The sequence below is a fragment of the Pholcus phalangioides genome, unplaced genomic scaffold, assembly GCF_987345545.1.
Source record: "Pholcus phalangioides strain wild (caught in Gottingen) unplaced genomic scaffold, Ppha-v1.0 ptg000037l_1, whole genome shotgun sequence".
Taxonomy (NCBI): Eukaryota; Metazoa; Arthropoda; class Arachnida; order Araneae; family Pholcidae; genus Pholcus; species Pholcus phalangioides.
The window spans coordinates 1488739-1510442 of NW_028301624.1; the positions used below are offsets into that span (position 1 = coordinate 1488739).

General features: G+C 41.3%; 1 protein-coding gene across 3 annotated transcripts in view; it reads left to right on the forward strand.

The window, feature by feature from the left end:
* LOC149065872 (uncharacterized) overlaps positions 1–14683 on the forward strand; it is a 29796-nt gene extending 15113 nt beyond the window's left edge. For 2 of the 3 annotated variants that reach the window (XM_089253309.1, XM_089253311.1), the window contains exons 2-4: positions 8110–8429; positions 9486–10040; positions 12964–14683. In XM_089253309.1, the coding sequence (XP_089109435.1) occupies positions 8110–8429; positions 9486–10040; positions 12964–13623 (1535 nt within the window). In that variant the 3' untranslated portion in view covers positions 13624–14683. Of the gene's footprint in view, positions 1–1312; positions 2082–8109; positions 8430–9485; positions 10041–12963 lie in introns of those variants that run through there. The other variant, XM_089253310.1, reaches the window with a different exon arrangement.
* Positions 14684–21704: the final 7021 nt, after the last annotated feature.

Sequence of the window (21704 nt, forward strand, 5' to 3'; positions counted from 1 at the left end):
TCGCGGAAAGGGACTCTTTGTATCGTGAGGAGTTTTCGACATTAGACCAGTGTTTCTCAAGGTGTGCGTCGCCAACCTTTGTCGGGGGCATAGCGACGAGCTGAAGATATTGGATTTGTATGCCTACTTACGCTTCGAAGTGGTTTTCTTATTAGTAAAAATATCTATCAAACTGTTCTGGACAGCCGTAGATGAGTTATGAAATGGGCAAGGGGGCCGCGGGTAACAAAAGTTTGAGAACCATTGCATTAGACGAAAGGCCACGCATGCTTGACACATGACCCACCGGCCAGATGTGGTCCTCAGAGTCATCTGATGTGGCCCGCGACTTGGTACATAGTTTTGTAAAAATGAACAAAGAGGCACATTTCCAGAGCACTTTCGTAACCCACTGTGCAGTTAGTTCTACGTCATTTGAGTGACCGACCCGTGGCATATTTCCAGATCACTTAAATAACCCGCTGCACATTTACAGATCATCCGAGTGACCCGCAACACATTTCAAGATCACTTAAACGACCTGCGGCACTGTTCCAGACAACTCGATCAAGTGGCCCGCGACACGTTTTCAAACCAATGACGTGGCCCCCACACTCTCTTAAAAGTTGAGCACCCTTGCTATAGACATTTCCAAGCAAGATTCGAAAAAACATCATTGTCGAATGATTTATAGTTACAGTCGAATCCCGTTTTAACGAATACCGTTATAGCGAAAATCTCGTTTTAACGAACGGTTTTCTAATCCCTCTAATAAGTATACATAGGAACAATGTAAATAATCAGAAATTCCTTTATAACGAAATTTCGCTATAACGAAGTTTTTTCTCCGGTTTCTTAGAGTTCGTTATTACGGGATTCGACTGTATATCGAATATATCGCTCTAGCGAGGTTTCACTGTAATCCATTCACCATACCCGCCAACGTTGATGGTATTCCTCGACTACCTGCGAAGGTTCCTCCCCCCCCCCCCTCCACACCCCGTCGTTACAAGGAGCGTACCCTACGAGGACTTACGTACGTACGCACTTTGGCCACCTCTTTTTTTTATGGTCCACCCACCATCTTTTTCCTTTTCGTGTTGGCACGACGACGCTCACTCCCTTCGTATCAGAATTCATGCAATTCCTTGTGAATGGTATCACGACCCTGAACTTAGAACCGCTCTTAAGACGATCAACTAACGTAACCAGCTGAAAAAAAAAAAAGAGTGGGTGTCGATTCTCTGACCAATCGTAGCGAGCGAATCCAAAAAACTGGTTTAAAGGTTTCGAACCTACACAAGTCAGTTCTTCGTTCGAAAACCGTACGCAACCGCACAACAAAACCCATGAACCTCCAGCGGGATCGAATTCCTCGTGTGGAATCGAAAAAAATTCTTTCTCGTGTCGTCTATCCGTAAGGCGGGGGGAGCCCCCGCAATCTGGAACCCCCCTCGGGGCTATCATCACCACCAATAATTTCTTCCGCCTCGCGTGAGTGAAATCCGACACCAGAACTTTTTCTATGAATGACTCGGTGGATGGAGTAAGTGCGTTGCCGTGGATTATTACCAAGTAGTGTTGTCCAGTGTCCAGCACGTGGAATAGTGAGATGTCGAAGTGAGTGCCGTGTGGATGGATACTACTCGCGCTGGTGGATTAACGGTGACGTCCATGAAGACGACGTCGGCCGGTACCGGTGAGAGTTGAAATATATCGGCAAAAAAATCTAATCCTGGATGACCAGTGCTACGATAACAGGCGGCGATCTCACTGGTCAGTAGTGGGCAAGAACTGGCCGAGGATGCCTATGGCCGATATGGGGCCCCCGAGCGTCGTGCGTCGCTACTTCCCTTGCAGGGCCCAGGGGGTTATCGCTCCGACGCACGACGAACCGTCCTGCGGATCCGCTAGTCAGGGACCGGACTACGATGGTCCACGGTACGGATACCACCATCACCATCGCTCACCGTCATCGTGGTGGCCGCCGGAATCGCAGTTACCACCGGAACACGACCGTTACGGTCATCATCATTATCCTCACCATTATTATTACAACAATAATAACAAGCATTCCAGAGGATACCGATATCGATATGCAGGTTTGTGTGGACGAGAATTATCACCTCTTGATTATATTTCGATTGTTGAGAAAATAATTATCTTTTTTTTTTATATATACATCGTCTTGGTTAATATCAATATTTAAACAATCAGCATTTTCAAAATAATTACATTTTTTAATCGATTGCTATACAATAATCATGAATGATTGAATAACAATCCTTTTTATTTGTTCAAAATAATCAATTATGGTTCGCATGAGAAATTAAAATATCTCTTGAAGGGAGGTTATTATTTAGCATTATTGCGGGAATTTCTCATGGTAGTTTGACAATGAAACGGAGAAAAGATAAATTATACATATGGAAGAAGAACAAATAATTGTCAAATATTTTTCTTCTTCCATATGTATGATGCATCACATTATATATAAAATAGACCATTTAATTAATGTCTATTTTTCCTCCCGTCAGGAATTGGAATTTCTAATATCATTATTGCGGTCAAATAATGGTTTTATTTTGCGTTTTTCTTCGTAAGAATAATGCTTTAACGAAAATTTTTCTTCCGACAGGAATTAATCTTTCTAAAAATACTTCAAGTTTGAAATAGCCTTTTTTTTCCAAAAATTCTTCAAGTTATTAACTAGCAAAAAGATTCTTTTTAAATATTTCTCAAATGACAAACTTTCTTGCAACAATGCTTGGAATGAAGCAGAAATGTTTTCCACCGAAGATTTTAATGGTAAATATTTTCTTTAATTATCATTTGAAATATTTTTCTAACAATCCTTTAAATAACAAATATTTTTCCAATATTCCAGCAAAGATTTTTTTTCCCCCAATAAATGCTTTAAATCTTGCAAAAAAAAATGTTCTTTAAAAATGCTTTGAACGGCAGAAAATGTTCCCATCAATGTTTCGAATCATCTCAAATGTTTCCTAAAACTGTCTTTTTTTTTATGTTACGTACATTTTAACAATCATTTTTAAATGAGAAAGATTTTTTCAGCGACATATTGGAAAATTTAAAAAAAAAAAACCACGTTTCCAATAATTGGTTTCAAAATATGTTTGTAACAGAACATTTTTTGTTAAATATGGTTTAAAGAGGACTTTTTTTTAAAAAAATGCGGTATGAAGATAAAAAATGATGTTTTCGACAAGTATTCATGGATGAATATTTTTCCAAACAATATTTTAGATAAAATATTTTTCTAATAAATGTTTTAGAAAAAGAAAATTATCCAACAAATAGCTTTTGGTGAGAAATATTTCTGCAAAAATGTGCTGAATCGAAAATATTTTCCGAACATTGTTTTAAAGGCAAAAGATAATTCCAACAATATGTAGAATGGAAAATATTTCTGCAAAAATGTGCCAAATCGAAACTATTTTTCTAACAATGTTCTAAATGGAAAAGAATTCCAACAACGTTTTGAATGTAAAATGGTTTCGCAAAAATATGTGCTAAATCAAAAACATTTTGATTCAACGATGTTCTAAATCATAGTTTCCCAAACTTTTTGTTCCATCGCCCCCTTCTTCAGAGAAATTTTTCTCTCATCGCCCCCCAACTCAAGCGAACCCATAGGATCCTATGTTATACCCGTGGCTTCTATCGCCCCCTTGGACCTTTCCATCGCCCACCAGGAGGCGATATTGCCCACTTTGGGACACACTATTCTAAATGGTGAAGATAATTTCAGCAATGTCAAGAATGAAAAATATTTCTGCAAAAATATGCTAAATCAAAAATATTTTCCGAAGAATGCTTTAAATGGAAAATATAATCCCAGCATTCATGTATATAATGGAAAATATTTCTGAAAAAATGCGCTGAATCGAAAATATTTTCCCAACAATGTTCTAAATGGAAAAGATTAGAGATGAGATGAATATCCGATATATTTGGTATTCGGTCTCTATTCGGTTTTGCCGAATAATGCTTAGGTAATTATTAGGTATATCTGTGTAAATATCTAAGCACAACAAACTAATTTAAAAAAATTATATTAATTTGAATTTTTCGCATGAATCAAAAATTTACTGAATATATTTTATTGTGTTGTGTGTATTCCTTTCGGTGAAAGAGGTTAGATCAGGGTGAATTTCTAGGATGAGTAAAACACGAATCTGAAAATATAATCTTATTGCAATAATGTGGAATTGAACATGAATTATATGCACAAGTTCACAAACATGAAAAATGTACATGCAATGGACAAGAAACGTTTTGAGCCACTCAAAATGGCAAAGAACATCTAGAAAGGGAAAAATAAGTCATAAATTTTATGATGTATTGATACTTGAGAGTAAATAATGGTTGACATTTTCTTAATCAGATGTAAAATTGTAACAAGTGTTGAAATAAAATTGATTCCGTAAGTACATTGATATATACCTCGGCTAAGAAACGCCTCAGCTTATGAATTTGTCGGTTAACGAAGATTTTTTTCGTGATTTTTCTGCTTCGACTAACGAACATTTTCGATGATATGAATGCACACGCACTAACATAAGATATGAATGATAATGACATGAGAATATCATGAGCAGAATTTTTACGCCATCATCAGAATTACTGTCACTACTGGCCGATTAACTCATGCCCACCTCGGAATCTTTTTTCAGACGTACCTACGCTTCTCTTTCTGAAATTCTTTGAGCCATTTCATTTAAAATGAAAGATTTGGCCAAAATAGAAAATGCATTCAAAAATTTGAATTTTTTGTATAAATTCACTATTCACTGATTATATTTTATTGCGTGGTGCATACCTATCCCTTTTCTGTGCAAGAGGTTATGTCACGGTGAATTTCTAGGATAAGTAAAACAGGAATCTGAAAATAGAATCCTACCACAATAATGTGAAAGTGAGCATGAATAACACAAATTCAACTAACTGAACGATGCAACTAGACAAGAAACGTATTGAGCTACTGAAAGGGACAACGAACATCTAGAGAGGGAAAATAATTATCATAAAATCGTGCATTTCATGATGCATTAATATTTAAGAGTAAATAATGGTTGACATTTTCTTAATAAGATGCAAATTGTAACAAGTGTTGAAAAAAAATTGATTCTGTAAGTAACGGTGATACCTCTGCTAACGAACCCCTTGGCTTACGAATTTTCTGGCTAACGAAGTTTTTCCTGATTTTTCTGTTTTGGCTAATAAAAACATATTCAGCTAACGAACATTTTCGATGATATGAATGCACGCACTAACATAAAATATGTACGTCATGAACAGAATTTTTTACGCCAATCATCAGAACTAATGTCACTACGGCCCGATTAACTCATGTCTACCTCGGAATTTTTTTTATCAGATGAACCTGCGGATTTCTCTTTCTGAAATTCCTTGAACCATTTCATATAAAATGAAAGACTTGGCCAAAATGCATTGAAAAAAAAAAAGGTAGCCTATGTTTTCAAAGCATGCGTTCTTTCTGTGCAAGACTCTTAGCATCAAGCTGAACATTCTTGGAGATTATATTTTCCATCTGCGTGTATCAGACATAGAAATGAACCAAAATGACCAAATCACAAATGGATGGAGACACGTATGAACTCGATTGTTTTGTGTTAACACGAGCTTTATAAACTGAAGCTGGTGTTGGTTGTGGAAAATAAAAAAAGATTTTTAGCATCTCTCATCTTCCTGTATATTCTCACTCATACAATTTTGAAGCTATTCAATTTAGCTTTCAATCAGTTTTTGTCTTTTATAACATTCCTCGGTGTTTTAATAAAAAACTTATCTCTAAATTTTGGGCAGTAGCTGCAACGAATCAAACGATTTTCCATAGAAACCTGTGGGAAATCGCGTTTCGGCTAACGAACGTGATTCCAGAACGAATCATCTTCGTTAGCCGAGGTATCACTGTAATATCAAAATACAATACATCATATTTAAATTTTATTGTCAGTATCGTGACAATAAAAATCTTTAAGAGTTTCCAGTTTTTTAATATTTATTCAAATAATAAATTGCATAATTAAAATTCAATATCAATCATTTAAAAAAAAAATCCAATAATTTTATTTTCAATTAAAAACGCCAATTTTATTTATAATTGTGATGGTTTTTAAGAAAATTGATATTTGGCCAGATCACTATTCGGCCCGTCCTTAGAAAAGATAATTCCAGCAATGTTTTGAATGGAAAATATTTCTGCAAAAAGTTGTACTAAATCGAAAATATTTTCCGAACAATGTTTTAAACGGGAAAGATTTTCGCAACGCAACGTGCGAAAAGAAATTTCCAGCCATGTTTTGATTGGGAAAGATTTTACAACGGAAAATGTCTTTCCAACAATGCGTTGAAATTACAAATATCTTCCCAAAAATATTTTAAAATTACAAATGTTTTTCTAAAAATACTGCTAAATGATGAATGTCTTTCCGCCAATGCTATTAAATGATAAATGTCTTTCCAAAAATGCTTCAAATGACAATAATTTTCGCAAAAAAGCTTCAAAATGTCAAAGGTAATTTCAACAATGCTTTGAAATTACAAATGCCTTTCTAACAACGAAACGACATAGATTTCTCCAACAAATTCTATAAAATGGCAACAATGTTTTCAAAAAGCGTGTGCTTCAATTGGCAAAAAGGTAATTCAAATAATTATTTTACACTGTACATTTCAATTAGGAAAATCAACTCGATATACACACACACACACAACAATTTCTTTCTCTAACACCCCTTACCAATAATTTGCCATCAAGCGCAAATTAAGGTCGATGTATCGGGAAAGTGGACCAATTTTTGTCCCTTATTTTACGGGACGTACAACTTCTTGTAGGTTCTTGATGGGGACAAGCTCCCTTTTTTTCGCTCCGCTGTGGGAGAAATGGATGTTTATCTCGTGTGATGTTATCGTCACGTTGAGCAATCTGTCTTTGTTACACGCACATGACTGTCTGATGATGTCCATCGTTGACACGTGCACACATGTGGAAAACACCAACTTGAGAAAACAAGGAAAGAATCACAAATGTGTCGTTTGTCATTCCTCATGATGGTGACGACACTTCTTGTCACTCAACGTCTCGGATCATGTGTAACATGTAATTGTCTGTGTTTATATTAATCTATTTTACCATTTTTGTTTTTCACGCACGATAGATGGTGATATAGTGCCCGGAAAATTTACGGACAACACTTCGACATGAGTGAGCGAATGAGCAAGTGAACGAATGAGTCAACAAATTAACGCAGTGAATGAGCAAATGAGTCAATGAATGAGCATTCAAATGTGAATGCGTAATTAAGTGAGTCTGTCTGTGAATGAGCTAGTCAATGAGCAATTAAGTTAGTCTGTCTGTGAATGAGCTAGTCAATGAGCAATTAAATGAGTCTGTAAATGAGTCTGTAAATGAGCCATTAAGTGAGTCTGTAAATGAGCAATTAAGTGAGTCTGCAAATGAACAATTAAGTGAGTCTGAAAATGAGCAATTAAGTGAGTCTGCAAATGAGCAATTAAGTGAGTCTGCGAATGAGCAATTAAGTGAGTCTGCGAATGAGCAATTAAGTGAGTCTGCAAATGAGCGAATAAGTGATTCTATTAATGAGTGAGACAATGAGCTATTCAGTAAATCAGTAGCCAAGTATGAAAACGAGTGAGTGAACGAGCATGTCAGTGGGTAAATGAGTGAGTGAGTGAGCAATTGACGAATGAGCAAGTCAGTGACAGAGTAAAACCGGCCTGTAACTATAGCTAACTAGCTCGCTCTCACTCATTCATTCAATGCATTCACTCACTAGGTCGCTTACGCTGTCACTCGCTTTGTCCCTCACTAATCACTCCATCACTTACACTTACTCGGTTATTGCACGCTCACTTTACTTGTTCAATCACTAACTCACTCACTCTTGTCTATAATTGTTGTCTGCGAATTTTTTGTGAATCGATGTTGATTTATAATCTGTGCTCGATGAATGTGATTTTTCTGCATCGATTAATGTGGTTGTTGCATTGCAATGAATTGCAACATAGCAGCATTCGATATTGCAAACACTGAATGCTTCGATGTTTTTTTTGTTGTTGCAGCCGAAGGCTCGGACCTCTTACATGAGCGGGTCGGCGGTGACTGCGGGGGGTCTATGTTCCCATCTTCCGGTCATGGAGGGACCAGCAGCAGTCACGAGTCATCCTCGTCCCAGCACCGGATCAGCTACAGGGGCTGCTTCACGACGTCGTCCACCCAGCTGGGCTCGTCGCCGTCGGTGCTCTCGCCGACAGCCTGGCTCCAGCACGGGGGCGAGTCATCGTCATCGTCATCCCACGAGAAGAACGTCCTCACTCCTCTACTCAACATCATGACCTCCGGGGGACAGCAGACCGCGACCACCTCCTCGCCCTCCATAGAGGTGAGTCAGTCTCTGTTACGGTAAAATCGGTTATTATGCATACTTAACAACCGTCTTGGTATAAGTTTGATAAATTATATATGCTATTTTGCAAGCGAATATGCATAATACCCACAAGCGTCGTTGGTAAATTTGATAGATACTTGAAATGTATTGCCTTTGTCTGTGGTTATGCATAATACCCTAGTGTAATTGATGAATTTTTTGAATATGAAAAACTTCCAAATGAGTCTAGCATGTGCGATGAATATACGTAGTCGGACCCCTATATAACGATAACAAATTTTACGATCGTACCCCCCCCCCCGATATAATGATATAATACAGGTATGAATTATCGTGTATATCATATAGTACGATTTATCATGTTTATCAACGACGCGACGCTTGGACATTATGCATAATCTTTTTTTGAGCGTATTAAATTCACCATTGCATTATCGATAAAAAAAATGTGATTACAGCCGTACCCCTATATAATGAACTCCAATTTAACGAATTTCTCGATTCAACGAAATTTTTTAGAAGGTTCTGCACATATACAGTCGAATCCCGTTTTAACGAATACCGTTATAGCGAAAATCTCCTTTTAACGAACACATTTCTAATTCCCCCAGATAACTTTACGTAAGAACGAAATGCAGAAACCTTGAATTCCTTTATAACGAAGTGATTTCTCCGGTCTCTTGGAGTTCGTTATAACGGGATTCGATTGTATTCATGTTATTCCTAGTCCCGATATAGCGGTTTTCCTCAATTTAACGAACAGAAATTTTTGTTTTAGCTAATTTGGAATTCGATATAATTCAGGGAAATTTATTGAATTCACCAACGACGCTTGAGTACTATGCATAATCACAGGTAAAAAGTGATTAAACTCTGGGAAACTTGCTTCCATTTATTAAAAATGCTTGGTAGGTATGCATAATAACCGGTTATTATGTATAATAACGGGAATTATCACATTTACTGTAATAAATCATTCCGTTCGTAGTACTCGATTGCCGATTCCTAGACACTGATCGTTTTTTAATGTCTTTTTCCATCCTGAAACAGGCCGCTTCGATCTCACCAGTGCCACAGGCCGTGCACGCATCTTCACCCTCCCAGTTCTCACCGTCACCGAGTCCCGGGTTCGAACCGGATTCCCAGGACCAGTTCCTGGACAGCCCTCACCACCAGGAACTGCTGGATCAGTTCACGTCGGCGGCGGTAGTCGGATCTCAGCCCCAACAATTTGACCCCATCACATTCATCAAGCAACCTGTGACCTACACCTGCGCCATCATCCCGCAAGTACCCTCCACGACGACGGCGGCCACCGAAGCGGGGGTGGTGGAGACGGCCACCCTGGTCACCCTTCAGCCCCAGGCGGAAGACTACGGGCGCCAGCAGCAGCAGAAGTACCACTGGTCGACGTCGGAGTTCGGACCCGCCAGCCTGCAGCTCGGGTCCGTGCTGTGTCAGGCGACCGGTACTGTCATTCCGAAGGTCGAGCCGGACTCTGAGCCGACGACGTCTTGCAGTTCGGCCTCGACCACCATCTTGATGCCGGGCAGTGCCGCTGCCGCCACTGCCATGCTTGCAGAGTACAACCAAAGCACGAGTAAGGTGAGTGCCCAGGGCCGTCTTTGACGAGTTAAGAGGAGGCCTTAGTTCGGGCGTGAATGCTCAACCCGTGACATCGAATGCCGAATGCGGCCCTCGGACTCAACTGATGGTGCCCGCGACCTCAAACCTAATTTTGAAAAGTGAACTAAGTGACACATTTACGGACCACTTAAGTGGCTTGCAGTAAAGTTCCGGAGCACTTAAGCTGATCATGATGCAGTTCACATGAGTGACCCACGGCACATTTCCAGGTCACTCATGTGAACCGCGATGCAGTTCCAAGGCACTTAAGTTGCCTGTATGCAGATCCATAGTACTTAAGTTGCCAGTGGTGCAGTTCGACATCACTTAAGTTACCCGCGGCACATTCCCAGATCTCTTAAGTAGCCCGTGGCACGTTTCAACATCGCTCAAATGATCCGTGCAATATTTACAAATCATTTGAGTGATCCGTGGCACAGTTCCACATCACTTAAGCGGACCGCGACACATTTCCAGGTCACTCATGTGAACCGCGACACATTTCCAGGTCACTCATGTGAACCGCGATGCAGTTCCAGGGCATTTAAGTTGCTTGTGGTGCAGTTCGACATCACTTAAGCGGAGCGGAGCACATTTCCAGATCGCTCATGTGAGTCGCAACGCAGTTCCAGAGCACTTAGGCTGTCCATGGTGCAGTTCTACATCACCCAGGTGATCCGCGGCAAATTCCCAGACCACTCAGGTAACCCTCGGCATATTTACAGGTCACTTGAGTAACCCGTGGCACAATTCCAGAGCACTTAAGCTGCACTCTTCCACATACTTAAGTGGATCGCTTAAGTGGCCCAAGACACATTTTCACATCACTTGAGTGATTCGTGACCGGATTTTACAGATCGCTTAAGTGGCCCGTGTCACGTTTTCAAACGAACGTGGCCCGCACTTCCCTAAAGGTCCCTAGGGCCTTTTAATTTTTGTACTGAAAATATTTTTAAAAATCTTCAGTCATTTTTAGTTCCGCTTTTGGACTTGTGACCGTGGACCTGGGCTCGATTGGTCAGTCATATCAAGGGTGCTCAACCTCTTTGAGAGTGCGGGCACCTCATTAGTTTGAAAACAAAAATTGTTTGAACTAAATGTGACACGGCCACTGAAGTGATCTGTAAATGTGTCGCATGCTGCTCAAGTGATCTGGAACTGTGCCCCGAGCGAGAATGTGCCGCAGGCCGCTTAAGTGATCTTAAACAGTTCCCCAGGTAACCCAAGTGATCTGGGAATCTGACGTGGTCCACTTGAAAGATATGTGAATAATCCACGAGCTGCCTAAGAGATCTGTAAATATGCCGCATTTTAGATTGCCACGGGTGACTTAAATGATCTGGAAATGTGCCGCTTGATTCACTCATTTGTTCAAAACTGAGTCGCTGTAGAGGTCGCTGGTCACATTAGATGACTTCGAGGGTCACCATTGGCCCGGGGGCCATGGGTTGAGCAATGTATGGTCTATATCGTTTTTCTTGAGAAATCCTGTGCATTTCACCACTGTAAAAGTTTTCTGTGTTACGAGTTCCATTCATGCCAGACAATTTTGAACACCGCGGTGCTCAAAGAAATACCTAAGTATGTGTGTGCACGGCAGTGCTCAATCGCATCTTCTCAAAGAAATCGGTTCGTGAGCCCGATTTTGTGATCATGTGTATTGATATAGAAGTCACAACTGAGCACCACTCCCTCCCCCCTTTCAAGAAGTGATCTAAGCATTGACATTGATTTTACGTTTGGTCACGTGTCGGAGCTGCCAAATGGGTGCTCTCTGGCTCACAACTATGTAGGGGTAGAAGGGTCTGACGCCCCGGATGCCTAACCGGGACTAGCTCGCTAAATTCCCTGCTTCTTTTCTTACGGATGACCGAAGATCTAGTTGCGGCTTCCGGTGCTCTTCCTTTAATGATGAGCATAGACAACGAATATTCAGTGTTTTTTGGACTCAAGAGCACTGGGGGCTAAAACTAGATCTTTGGTCACCCGTAAAAAAAAAACAAGCAGTGAATTCAACGACCCATTCCCGATCAGTCGTCAGACCCTTCTACTCCACTTAATTGCTGTCCACGGAGCACCTATTTCGAAACTCTGACAGATGCTCAGACGTAATGCCCCAATCAGCCGTAAAATGCCCCAATACTAGATCCCTTCTTGAATGGGGGGGGGGGGGGGTATAGTTTTAATGTCTATCGGTTTTTGGAAGATTTCAGTGAGCACTGTGGTGCTCGTGAGCAACAAACCGATTGAAAATTTTATACACCAATACGGTGAAGTATTTCATTTTGATTTTAAATGCTTTAGAAGAGGCCCTGGCTCAAGAGGCCATCAATTTATGGAAAAGTCACAAGAGAAATACGAACGTTATTGACACATGCGCAAGGTCACTCCTCCCTAGGCCAGGCCAGGGTTATTGACAGACCCCCCCCCCCACCCCGTAGAAGCTGTGTAAAGAGCCACAAAGCCAATCAAAAATACATTATTTGGAGCCATGGGCCATCGGAAAGGCTACGAGAAAGCTATAACCCAGGGCCCACTCCAGTCTTAAGGCATGGGGCCCAACCGGGCACAGCCAGGTGGGGAGATCTGATTAAAATTTCTAAAGTAAAAACGCATCTCACCAGGGAAGGGGTCTTCAAAAAAGTCATTTTGCCCGGGGCCTCACGATGCTTTTAAGATGTCCCTGCCAGAGGAAAAATATATGACCAGAGAAAATTGGATTATAACGGAGGAGAAAGGGCGGTAAAATTTTTAAAACCCCAGGGCAGCAAAACTTATAGATATGCCTCTGTCCTGGGACCCGGGCCACGTCCTCCTATTTGTTTATACGCCACCAGTGCATACGAGTGTGACACAAAGTGCCAATTTTCATACGAATTATTCTTATTCCCCCTCCCCGCAGGGCCACGAGATTCTGAGCCAAGCCTACCAGTCAAGCCCCGTGCCGCTGAAGTTGCTGCCGGTGAAGCCCCGCAAGTACCCGAGCCGGCCATCGAAGACACCAGTTCACGAGAGGCCGTACGCCTGCCCCATCGACGGGTGCGACAGGCGTTTCTCGAGGAGCGACGAACTAACCAGGCACATCAGGATCCACACGGGCCAGAAACCGTTCCAGTGCAGGATCTGCATGAGGTCGTTCAGCAGGTCCGACCACCTGACGACCCACATACGGACCCACACAGGCGAGAAACCCTTCTCGTGTGAGACCTGCGGCCGGAAGTTCGCCAGGAGCGACGAGAAGAAGAGGCACGCCAAGGTTCACTTCAAGCAACGGGGCAGCGGCGGACGCAAGTCGGGGTCGTCCTCGTCCGAACAGCGGCACCCTCAGTCGTCGTCATCCAATCAGCAGCAGCAGCAGCACCACCATCCCCATCATCATCAGCATCACCAGACGGCCATGGGAGAGTGCATGGACACTTCTCCAGCGGTGGCAGCGGCGTCCATAGTGACCACTGCGACAGGTGCCATACTTATGGACATCACGCCACAGTCTGCTAGTCTCTCCTCGGCACCGTCGCAGCAACAACAACACATCACCACGAGCACCAGCGCGATGAGATGACTCGACGACAAGTCGCAACGCGTCCAAGTCGTCTACTGCTGCTACTTCGTACCTCTGCCACCGGGTGGCGCCACCGACGATGTCGTGTAATTTTTCCTCTCTCTTTCTTGGCTTCTAAAGAACAGGTACAGAATCAGTTTCAATTTTTCAATGTAATCGTGTGATATGTACTTAATAACTTCGTAAGCTGGCTCCCTCTATCGCCAGTTTTAAGAAATGTAGGGGGGAAAAAATGAAAATATTTTTCTCTGTAACCCCCGATGAATGATTATATCGATGTATTAATTTCTTTTGGCGATCATTTTTGGTCCCGACGGTATTTAAATGGCTCCCAGGATAGCCTTGGCGAAATTCAGAGAATTTAAAAGTGGATTATGGCACGTTTTATCGGATAAAATCGACACATGGACTAACAATAGGTGCCGAATCTTTCAGGATAATATTAATATCCACCAATTTTCACCAAGACCATTCTGGGACCAATTTAATACGTAAGCATCTCCCAGAATAGCTTTGGCGAAATTTAAAAGTGGATTTTATTACGTTTTGTCTGATAAAATCGCCATGTGGATTAATAATACGCTCCAAATCGGATAAAATCAACCAGCGGGTTAACAATAAGCACCAAATCGGATAAAATCAACAAGTGGGTTAACAATAGGCACCAAATCGGATAAAATTGACAAATGGGTGCCAAATCTTTTTAATATTATTATCCGCCAACTTTCGCTAAGACAATTCTGTGGAACCACTTTAATACCTAAGCAGCTCCCAGAATAGCTTTAGCGAATTTAAAAGTGGATCGTGCCACGGATAAAATCCCCAAATGCGTTAACAAAAAACATAGGAGCCAAATCTTTCGGGATAATATTAATAACCGCCAACTTTCGACAAGACTATTCTGGGACCAATTTAAGTAAGTACCACATTTTTTTTCCATACAATAACTCTAAATTATGTATAGAACGCCCTCTATGTCAATCAAAACATGTATTCCTCCAACGAGAGTGAACTTTGTGACGTCCGTTAAACAGAAAGAAACTGGCTCGCTCATTGGCGATATTGGCGAAAATAAATTCCTGGCGAAAAAAAAAAAAGTTTAGTTACATCGGTGATAGTTTGCAAAAATGGTGAATAGACACGTCATAACGAGTGTCCATTCGTCAATGTTGCCAAACTGTGGTATCAGTACTCATTATTTGGTGAATTTTATTTACTCACTAAATTAACTATTTCGTCCCGATTTGGTGCATTACCGATTGTCAGCAGAAATGCTGCTATTTACTAATTGCTGCAGGTCGCCAAAATAGCTCCTAAGTCACCAAAACTGAAGTAATGAGTATTTTATGAAATATAGAAATTGGAAAAAATTCCTTAGGGTTGTTTGAATTTTGTCTTGGCGCATTTTATAAAAGACACTTCACCATGTATAAGAGACCGACTTTTTCGATTAATCATAATTATTCAGTAAATTTGATAAAAATAATGCAGCCAAATCGGGAAAGAGGTTAGCCAAAGTAGCCGTTGTTTGGTGAAATTTGTAAATGGACACGATTGACTTTGGAGGACATTGGCTAATTGGTAATCGCAGTTTGGTGATATTGGTGAATAGGCACGCATTATTTGAAAAGAAAAGGAAAATTGAATTCACCAGATAATGTGTTGGCGTAATCAACAAGCTGTATGGTGGCATTGGCAAATAGGCTCTCGACTTGGTGACATTGGTGAATAAGCACTCGGCTTGGTGACATTGGTGAATAGGCACTCGGCTTGGTGACATTGGCGAATAAGCACTCGGCTTAGTGACATTGGTGAATAGGCACTCGGCTCGGTGACATTGGCGAATAAGCACTCGGCTTGTTGACATTGGTGAATAGGCACTCGGCTCGGTGACATTGGCGAATAAGCACTCGGCTTGGTGACATTGGCGAGTAGACAATAGTAATGTGGTGACATTGGTGGGTTTGACATTGGCGGGTTTGACATTGGCGAATAAGCACTCGGCTTGGTGACATTGGCGAGTAGACAATAGTAATGTGGTGACATTGGTGGGTTTGACATGGGCGAGTAGACAATAGCCGTGTGGTGACATTGACGAGTAGACAATAGCAATGTAGTGAATAGACACCCATAATTGTGTAAGTAAATAAAAAACATAAATATAATTCACCAAATATAACGAGTCAATCAACAATTCGCCAATATCACAAAAATGAGATTACCTATTCGCTATTATAACTAAATTTGGTTTATGTTCGCCAGTGTTGTCATATAACGAGTGTTTATCGCCAAGTAACTAAATAACGAGTGTCCATTCACTTATGTCATCAAAGATCAAATAAAGAGTGTTTGTCGCCAAATAGTCAAATAACAAGTATTTATATACCAATGTCACCGAGTAACGAGTTTTTATACGCCAATTCTACCAAACTGCGATTGTCTATTCACCAATGTAACCTTACGGCGAGTGTCTATTCTCACCAATTTCAACAAACCACACGTGACGATTCACCAATGTGATCAAACCGCTCGTCAGTTTGGCTAACACTCATTATTTGTAGAATTCTGCTCTTTAATTATAATTTTTTTCGTCGCCAAATTTCGTCGTGATTTGGAACAATTAGCGGAGAACCAGCCCCGTGTCAATCTCATAGTGCGCCAAAATAGCGCTAAAAATTACCAAACGAGAATCAGAACGCGTCAAATCGTTCTTAAAAACGTCAGCATCACGTGATCCAAGTCTGATCTCGTTGGAGGAGGGATAACTATCAAATTTATCAAAATTTTTATAAAATTCTCCAGGATTTTTTTTTCTTCGCCAAATCTCGTTCCGAAACGCGCCAAATTTGAATTCCCCCCCCCCCCCAAATCGGAGGAGGAGGAATTTGTGTAGATATCAAAAAGGAAGAATATAAAATATTATTTTTGTGTGTCGTGTATAATGTACATATACTATAACGTGTTCCGATTACAATTGTAAATATTTTATTGTAAATTGTAACAATGGTAACCGATGATGATTGTTGAATTTTTCCGATTCTATCAGTACGTACGTGTGTGTTGCGTGAAAAAAAAAAACAATGCTTTCAAAAATTCGTTGTGAGTCCATATTGCCTATATATTATATATATATATAATGATTGTTGTTGTGTGTGAAGAATTGTTGCGTGGCCGTATTTTTGGAAAGAAAAAAACAAATTTCTATTATTATTATCTCTTTACTGATTGTCGCTTTTACATTATTGACACATTCCTCATGTTGATTCTTCTTCTTGTTGTTGTTCGTGCGCATGTGCAGCTAACACTTCGTGTATATCTATCTATCTTTCTATCTCTCTCTCTGTGATCATTTCGTGCGATATTCCGCGATTAAATTCTCAATACTTAACCATTTCAATGTTGGTGACATTTTTTGTAGTCAAAAGTCGCCAACTTGGCGATGTATCCGTTACGGAGAATTTCTTGAAAAGTACGGAGGTATTGATGCACATGTCAATATCAACCCTTTGACTGACATTTTTGTCCCCAAAAGACGCCAACTTGGTGATGATCTATTGCGGGCGATTTTTTTTGGAAATTGCGAAGATGTCAATGCTAGATAACAACCCTTTGACTATTGATGATAATGCTTGTCGCCAAGAGTCGCCTAATGGGCGGTGATCCATTGCGGGGACGAATTTTTGGAAAGTGCAAGGATGTCACTGCTGGCGTCAGTACCAATTATTTTTTTGAACTCGAGTGTCGTGGTGGTAAGATGCTCGTCTACCACCGTGAAGGTTGCTGTCACAGTCCCGGGTTCGAACCCAAGAGAGGATATAGATGAGATATTTTCCCTAACGAACATCAGGCGAACCACAGATAGACAGCGCATTCATTTCCAACCCATCTCATTGATGGCAGTAAATTGCAATATAGTGATATGGCCAGAGTTGGTGTTTGGTGAAGTAATACAAATCTTTTGACTGTTGGTGATATTTTTTTTGTCGCCAAAAGTCGACAACTTGGCGGTGATGTTTTAAAAAGTGCGAGGATAGTGCAGATACCAATATCAACCCTTTAATTATAATTTTTGACGCCAAGAGTTGCCAGCTTGGAGATGGATCTAATACAGGGGATTTTTTAAAAATCGCAAGGGTGTCATTGTTGGTGTCAATATAAAAACCAAAGCCGCTTGGAAGTTAACACACTCTTATAGCTTTGATATAAACCCTTCGATTGAAGGTGAGATTTTTGTTTATTGCTAATAGTCACCAAATTGGCGATGGATTCGTTACGGAGGGTTTTTTGGATTAAGTGCAACAAGGACAATTTCTCAATTCCCCCCCCCCCTTCTTAAATTGACACAAAAAAATGCCGCCAAGAGTCGCCATTCTGGTGATGAATCGAAAGTGTAAGGATTATTTAGCGAGTCTTTTTTTTTCTTTCTTCAATTGACGCCAATTTATTTCTGTCGCCAAAAGTACTGAACAAATGCTGTGCGATTAGCACTTTTTGCTTTTGAGGACTATGTTACAGGAAATTCAGAGTGCTAGATATTATCGTATGACGTTTTTTGTCACCAAAGACACCAAGCACCGAATGAACGCCAGAACTTTGCCACTGGACTTATCCCGTTGCCGAGATCTCTTCCAGCCCAGCTTCGTGGCAGAGAGACACCAAGCACCAAGTTGACGACGAAAAGGTTTAGGAGACTGTTGGCGATACAATGATTATTTATCGACATTTTTTTTTTCCTTTCTCGCTTCTACTTGGAATAACTAATGCCACAATTGAGTGGGAAGCAGGGGTCTCGTGTTTCTACTACTTGCAAAATCGGAGAGGTGGAGCCGCTGGCCACCACCAAAATACAATCTTGAGTTTGAACCCCTGCTCCTGAGAATGAAGCATCATAATTGGTCGTCAAAAACGCTCAATCATAGCGAGAACTATGCGCTACTTTTCTTCCTTTTTGGACTACAGTTTAACTATTATCTTTTGTCGCCAAGACCGCCAAGTTGGTAACCGAATCACTATTACGTATTGTTATTTCCCAATCCTAAACCACCGTTTTTCAACCGGGTTTGACAATAAAACCCTTAAACAAGGTATGCAATTCTTTTAAACCCCCTTCCCCCCCCCCTCCCGAACATGGTTGTTACTTCAAGGGTTCTCCTAAACAACATCGACAGTATTGCAGGTTCCCGCAAAGCACCAAATATTTGGGAGACGCTGCCCCCCAGACTATAACTGACGAGTCATTTTTGGTCACCGCCAAGAGTGCCTAATTGTCGACCATATCATTTTACAAGGGTTATTTCTAAATTTTCTCCCATCCTAAACTATAGTCAACTCGTAATTTTGGTCGCCAACTTGGCGACAGTATAGTTATTCACGAACTTTCCTCCCTCTCCGCAATCGTGGGCATTTACCGGCCAGTAGTGTTCTACATGAATCTGTTAATTGTGCAAAAAAACTTAATGTCTCCTTTTCGGCCTATGTATTCTCCCGTACGGTTCGGCCAATTATGTCGCCAAATCGCCAAAAAAATGTTTCATTTTAGCGACCGTTATGAAAATGCATAGTTTTCGGTCACTACGAGCATAACTCGTCTCCAAACGACCGAAAAGACCTACAACGATGCATTTTCAGGAAGGAAAATAAGCTGGGAGCCCCCACATCATTCGTGGGGGGCCCTATTAATGGGGGCCCCGTTAGTCTGAGATATACTAATGGGGGGGGGGGGGTTCTTGATAGAAAAGAAATTTTTAGCTTAAAATGTGTCGACGTGTTTGTCATTTGAAAAAAAAAAAAAAAAGTTTGAATAACCGTGTGCGCATGCGAGCATGTTATGACGTCATCGTCGACATCAATCCCCGCCTTCATGTTAATTGTGAAAATGATAATTGATAATCGCAGCTGGTGATGATCATAATTATTAATTTAATCCAATGTTCTCCGTTGAATGTGTTGCTAAAAAAAAAAGCATGTGGAAGAAATATTTACACAAGTCATGTTTCTAATGATGATGTTGTCGTGTGTGTCATGTTCATGTAAAATAATGTGTCTCTTGGTACAGTATATATATATATATATATACACACAGTATATGTTTTATAAATATTTTGTTGTCGAAATGTCACGGAGAAGAAATTAAAAGAAATAATAATTAACAGCAGATTTCGATTTCATTATTACTTTTTGTGTCTCTCAAGACCACTGGCGACACCTGACGGGAATCACCCCCGTAGAGTTTACGGAAATTTCTCCCCTGCCACGTTTCGTCCCCGGTACAATTTGTCTGCCCTGACCGTGTGAGTGGCAAAGTAAGTGATTGTAAGAGTGAACAAGTGATTGTATGAGTGAACACGTGAGTGGCTGAGTGACCAGATGAGTGGGTAAACAATCATATGAGTGACCAATTGAAGGGGTCGAGCGACTGTATGAGTGGACAAGTGAAGGGATGAGTGACCATATGTGTGGGTGCGTGACCGTGGGAGTTAATGATTATACGACTGTCCAAGTGGGAGAGTGAATAACCATATGACACAACCATAGCCTTGGTACGCAAGCCTCCCACGCATCGCTACATAGAGGTGTAAAAATCTCAATGGCGTAAAAAAAGCCTCCTGCACAATTTTAGGAGCAATTAAGCCTTATGCGCATTTCAAGGAGCAATCTTCGATAGGTACACAATTCTCGCACGTACTTCAAAACAAGATAATCTTCGTGTATATATTTGTAAGGAGTACGCAAGCGTCATACGCATAGCTAGGGGCGAAAGCTAGCCTCTCACACATCTCAAGAAGGTACAAAGGCCTTCTAAGCATTTCCAGGAGCAATCAAGCCTCTTGCGCATTTCCAGGAGCAATTAAGCCTCTTGCGCATTTCTCGGAGCAATCAACCCTCTCGCTAATTTCCAGGAGCAATCAAGCCTCTTGCGCATTTCCAAGTGCAATCAAACCTCTTGCGCATTTCTCGGAGCAATCAACCCTCTCGCTCATTTCCAGGAGCAATCAAGCCTCTTGCGCATTTCCAGGAGCAATCAAGCCTCTTGCACATTTCAAGTAGCAATCAATCCTCTTGCGCATGTTCAGGAGCAATCAATCCTCTTGCGCATGTTCAGGAGCAATCGAGCTTCCTGTGCATTTTAGAAGCAATCGAGCCTCTTGCGTATTTCCATGAGCAATCGAGCCTCCTATAGATTGCTAGAAGACCATCGACCATCTCGCGCATTTCTAGGAGCAATAAAGCCTCTTGCGCATTTCTCGCAGCAATCAATCCTCTCGCTCATTTCCAGGAGCAATCAATCTCATTTCCAAGAGAAATCAAGCCTCTTGCGCATTTCCAGGAGCAATTAAGCCTCTTGCGCATTTCTCGGAGCAACCAACCCTCTCGCTAATTTCCAGGAGCAATCAAGCCTCTTGCGCATTTCCAAGTGCAATCAAACCTCTTGCGCATTTCTCGGAGCAATCAACCCTCTCGCTCATTTCCAGGAGCAATCAATCCTCTCGCTCATTTCCAGGAGCAATCAAGCCTCTTGCGCATTTCCAGGAGCAATCAAGCCTCTTGCACATTTCAAGTAGCAATCAATCCTCTTGCGCATGTTCAGGAGCAATCAATCCTCTTGCGCATGTTCAGGAGCAATCGAGCTTCCTGTGCATTTTAGAAGCAATCGAGCCTCTTGCGTATTTCCATGAGCAATCGAGCCTCCTATAGATTGCTAGAAGACCATCGACCATCTCGCGCATTTCTAGGAGCAATAAAGCCTCTTGCGCATTTCTCGCAGCAATCAATCCTCTCGCTCATTTCCAGGAGCAATCAATCTCATTTCCAAGAGAAATCAAGCCTCTTGCGCATTTCCAGGAGCAATTAAGCCTCTTGCGCATTTCTCGGAGCAATCAACCCTCTCGCTAATTTCCAGGAGCAATCAAGCCTCTTGCGCATTTCCAAGTGCAATCAAACCTCTTGCGCATTTCCAAGTGCAATCAAACCTCTTGCGCATTTCCAAGTGCAATCAAACCTCTTGCGCATTTCTCGGAGCAATCAACCCTCTCGCTCATTTCCAGGAGCAATCAATCCTCTCGCTCATTTCCAGGAGCAAT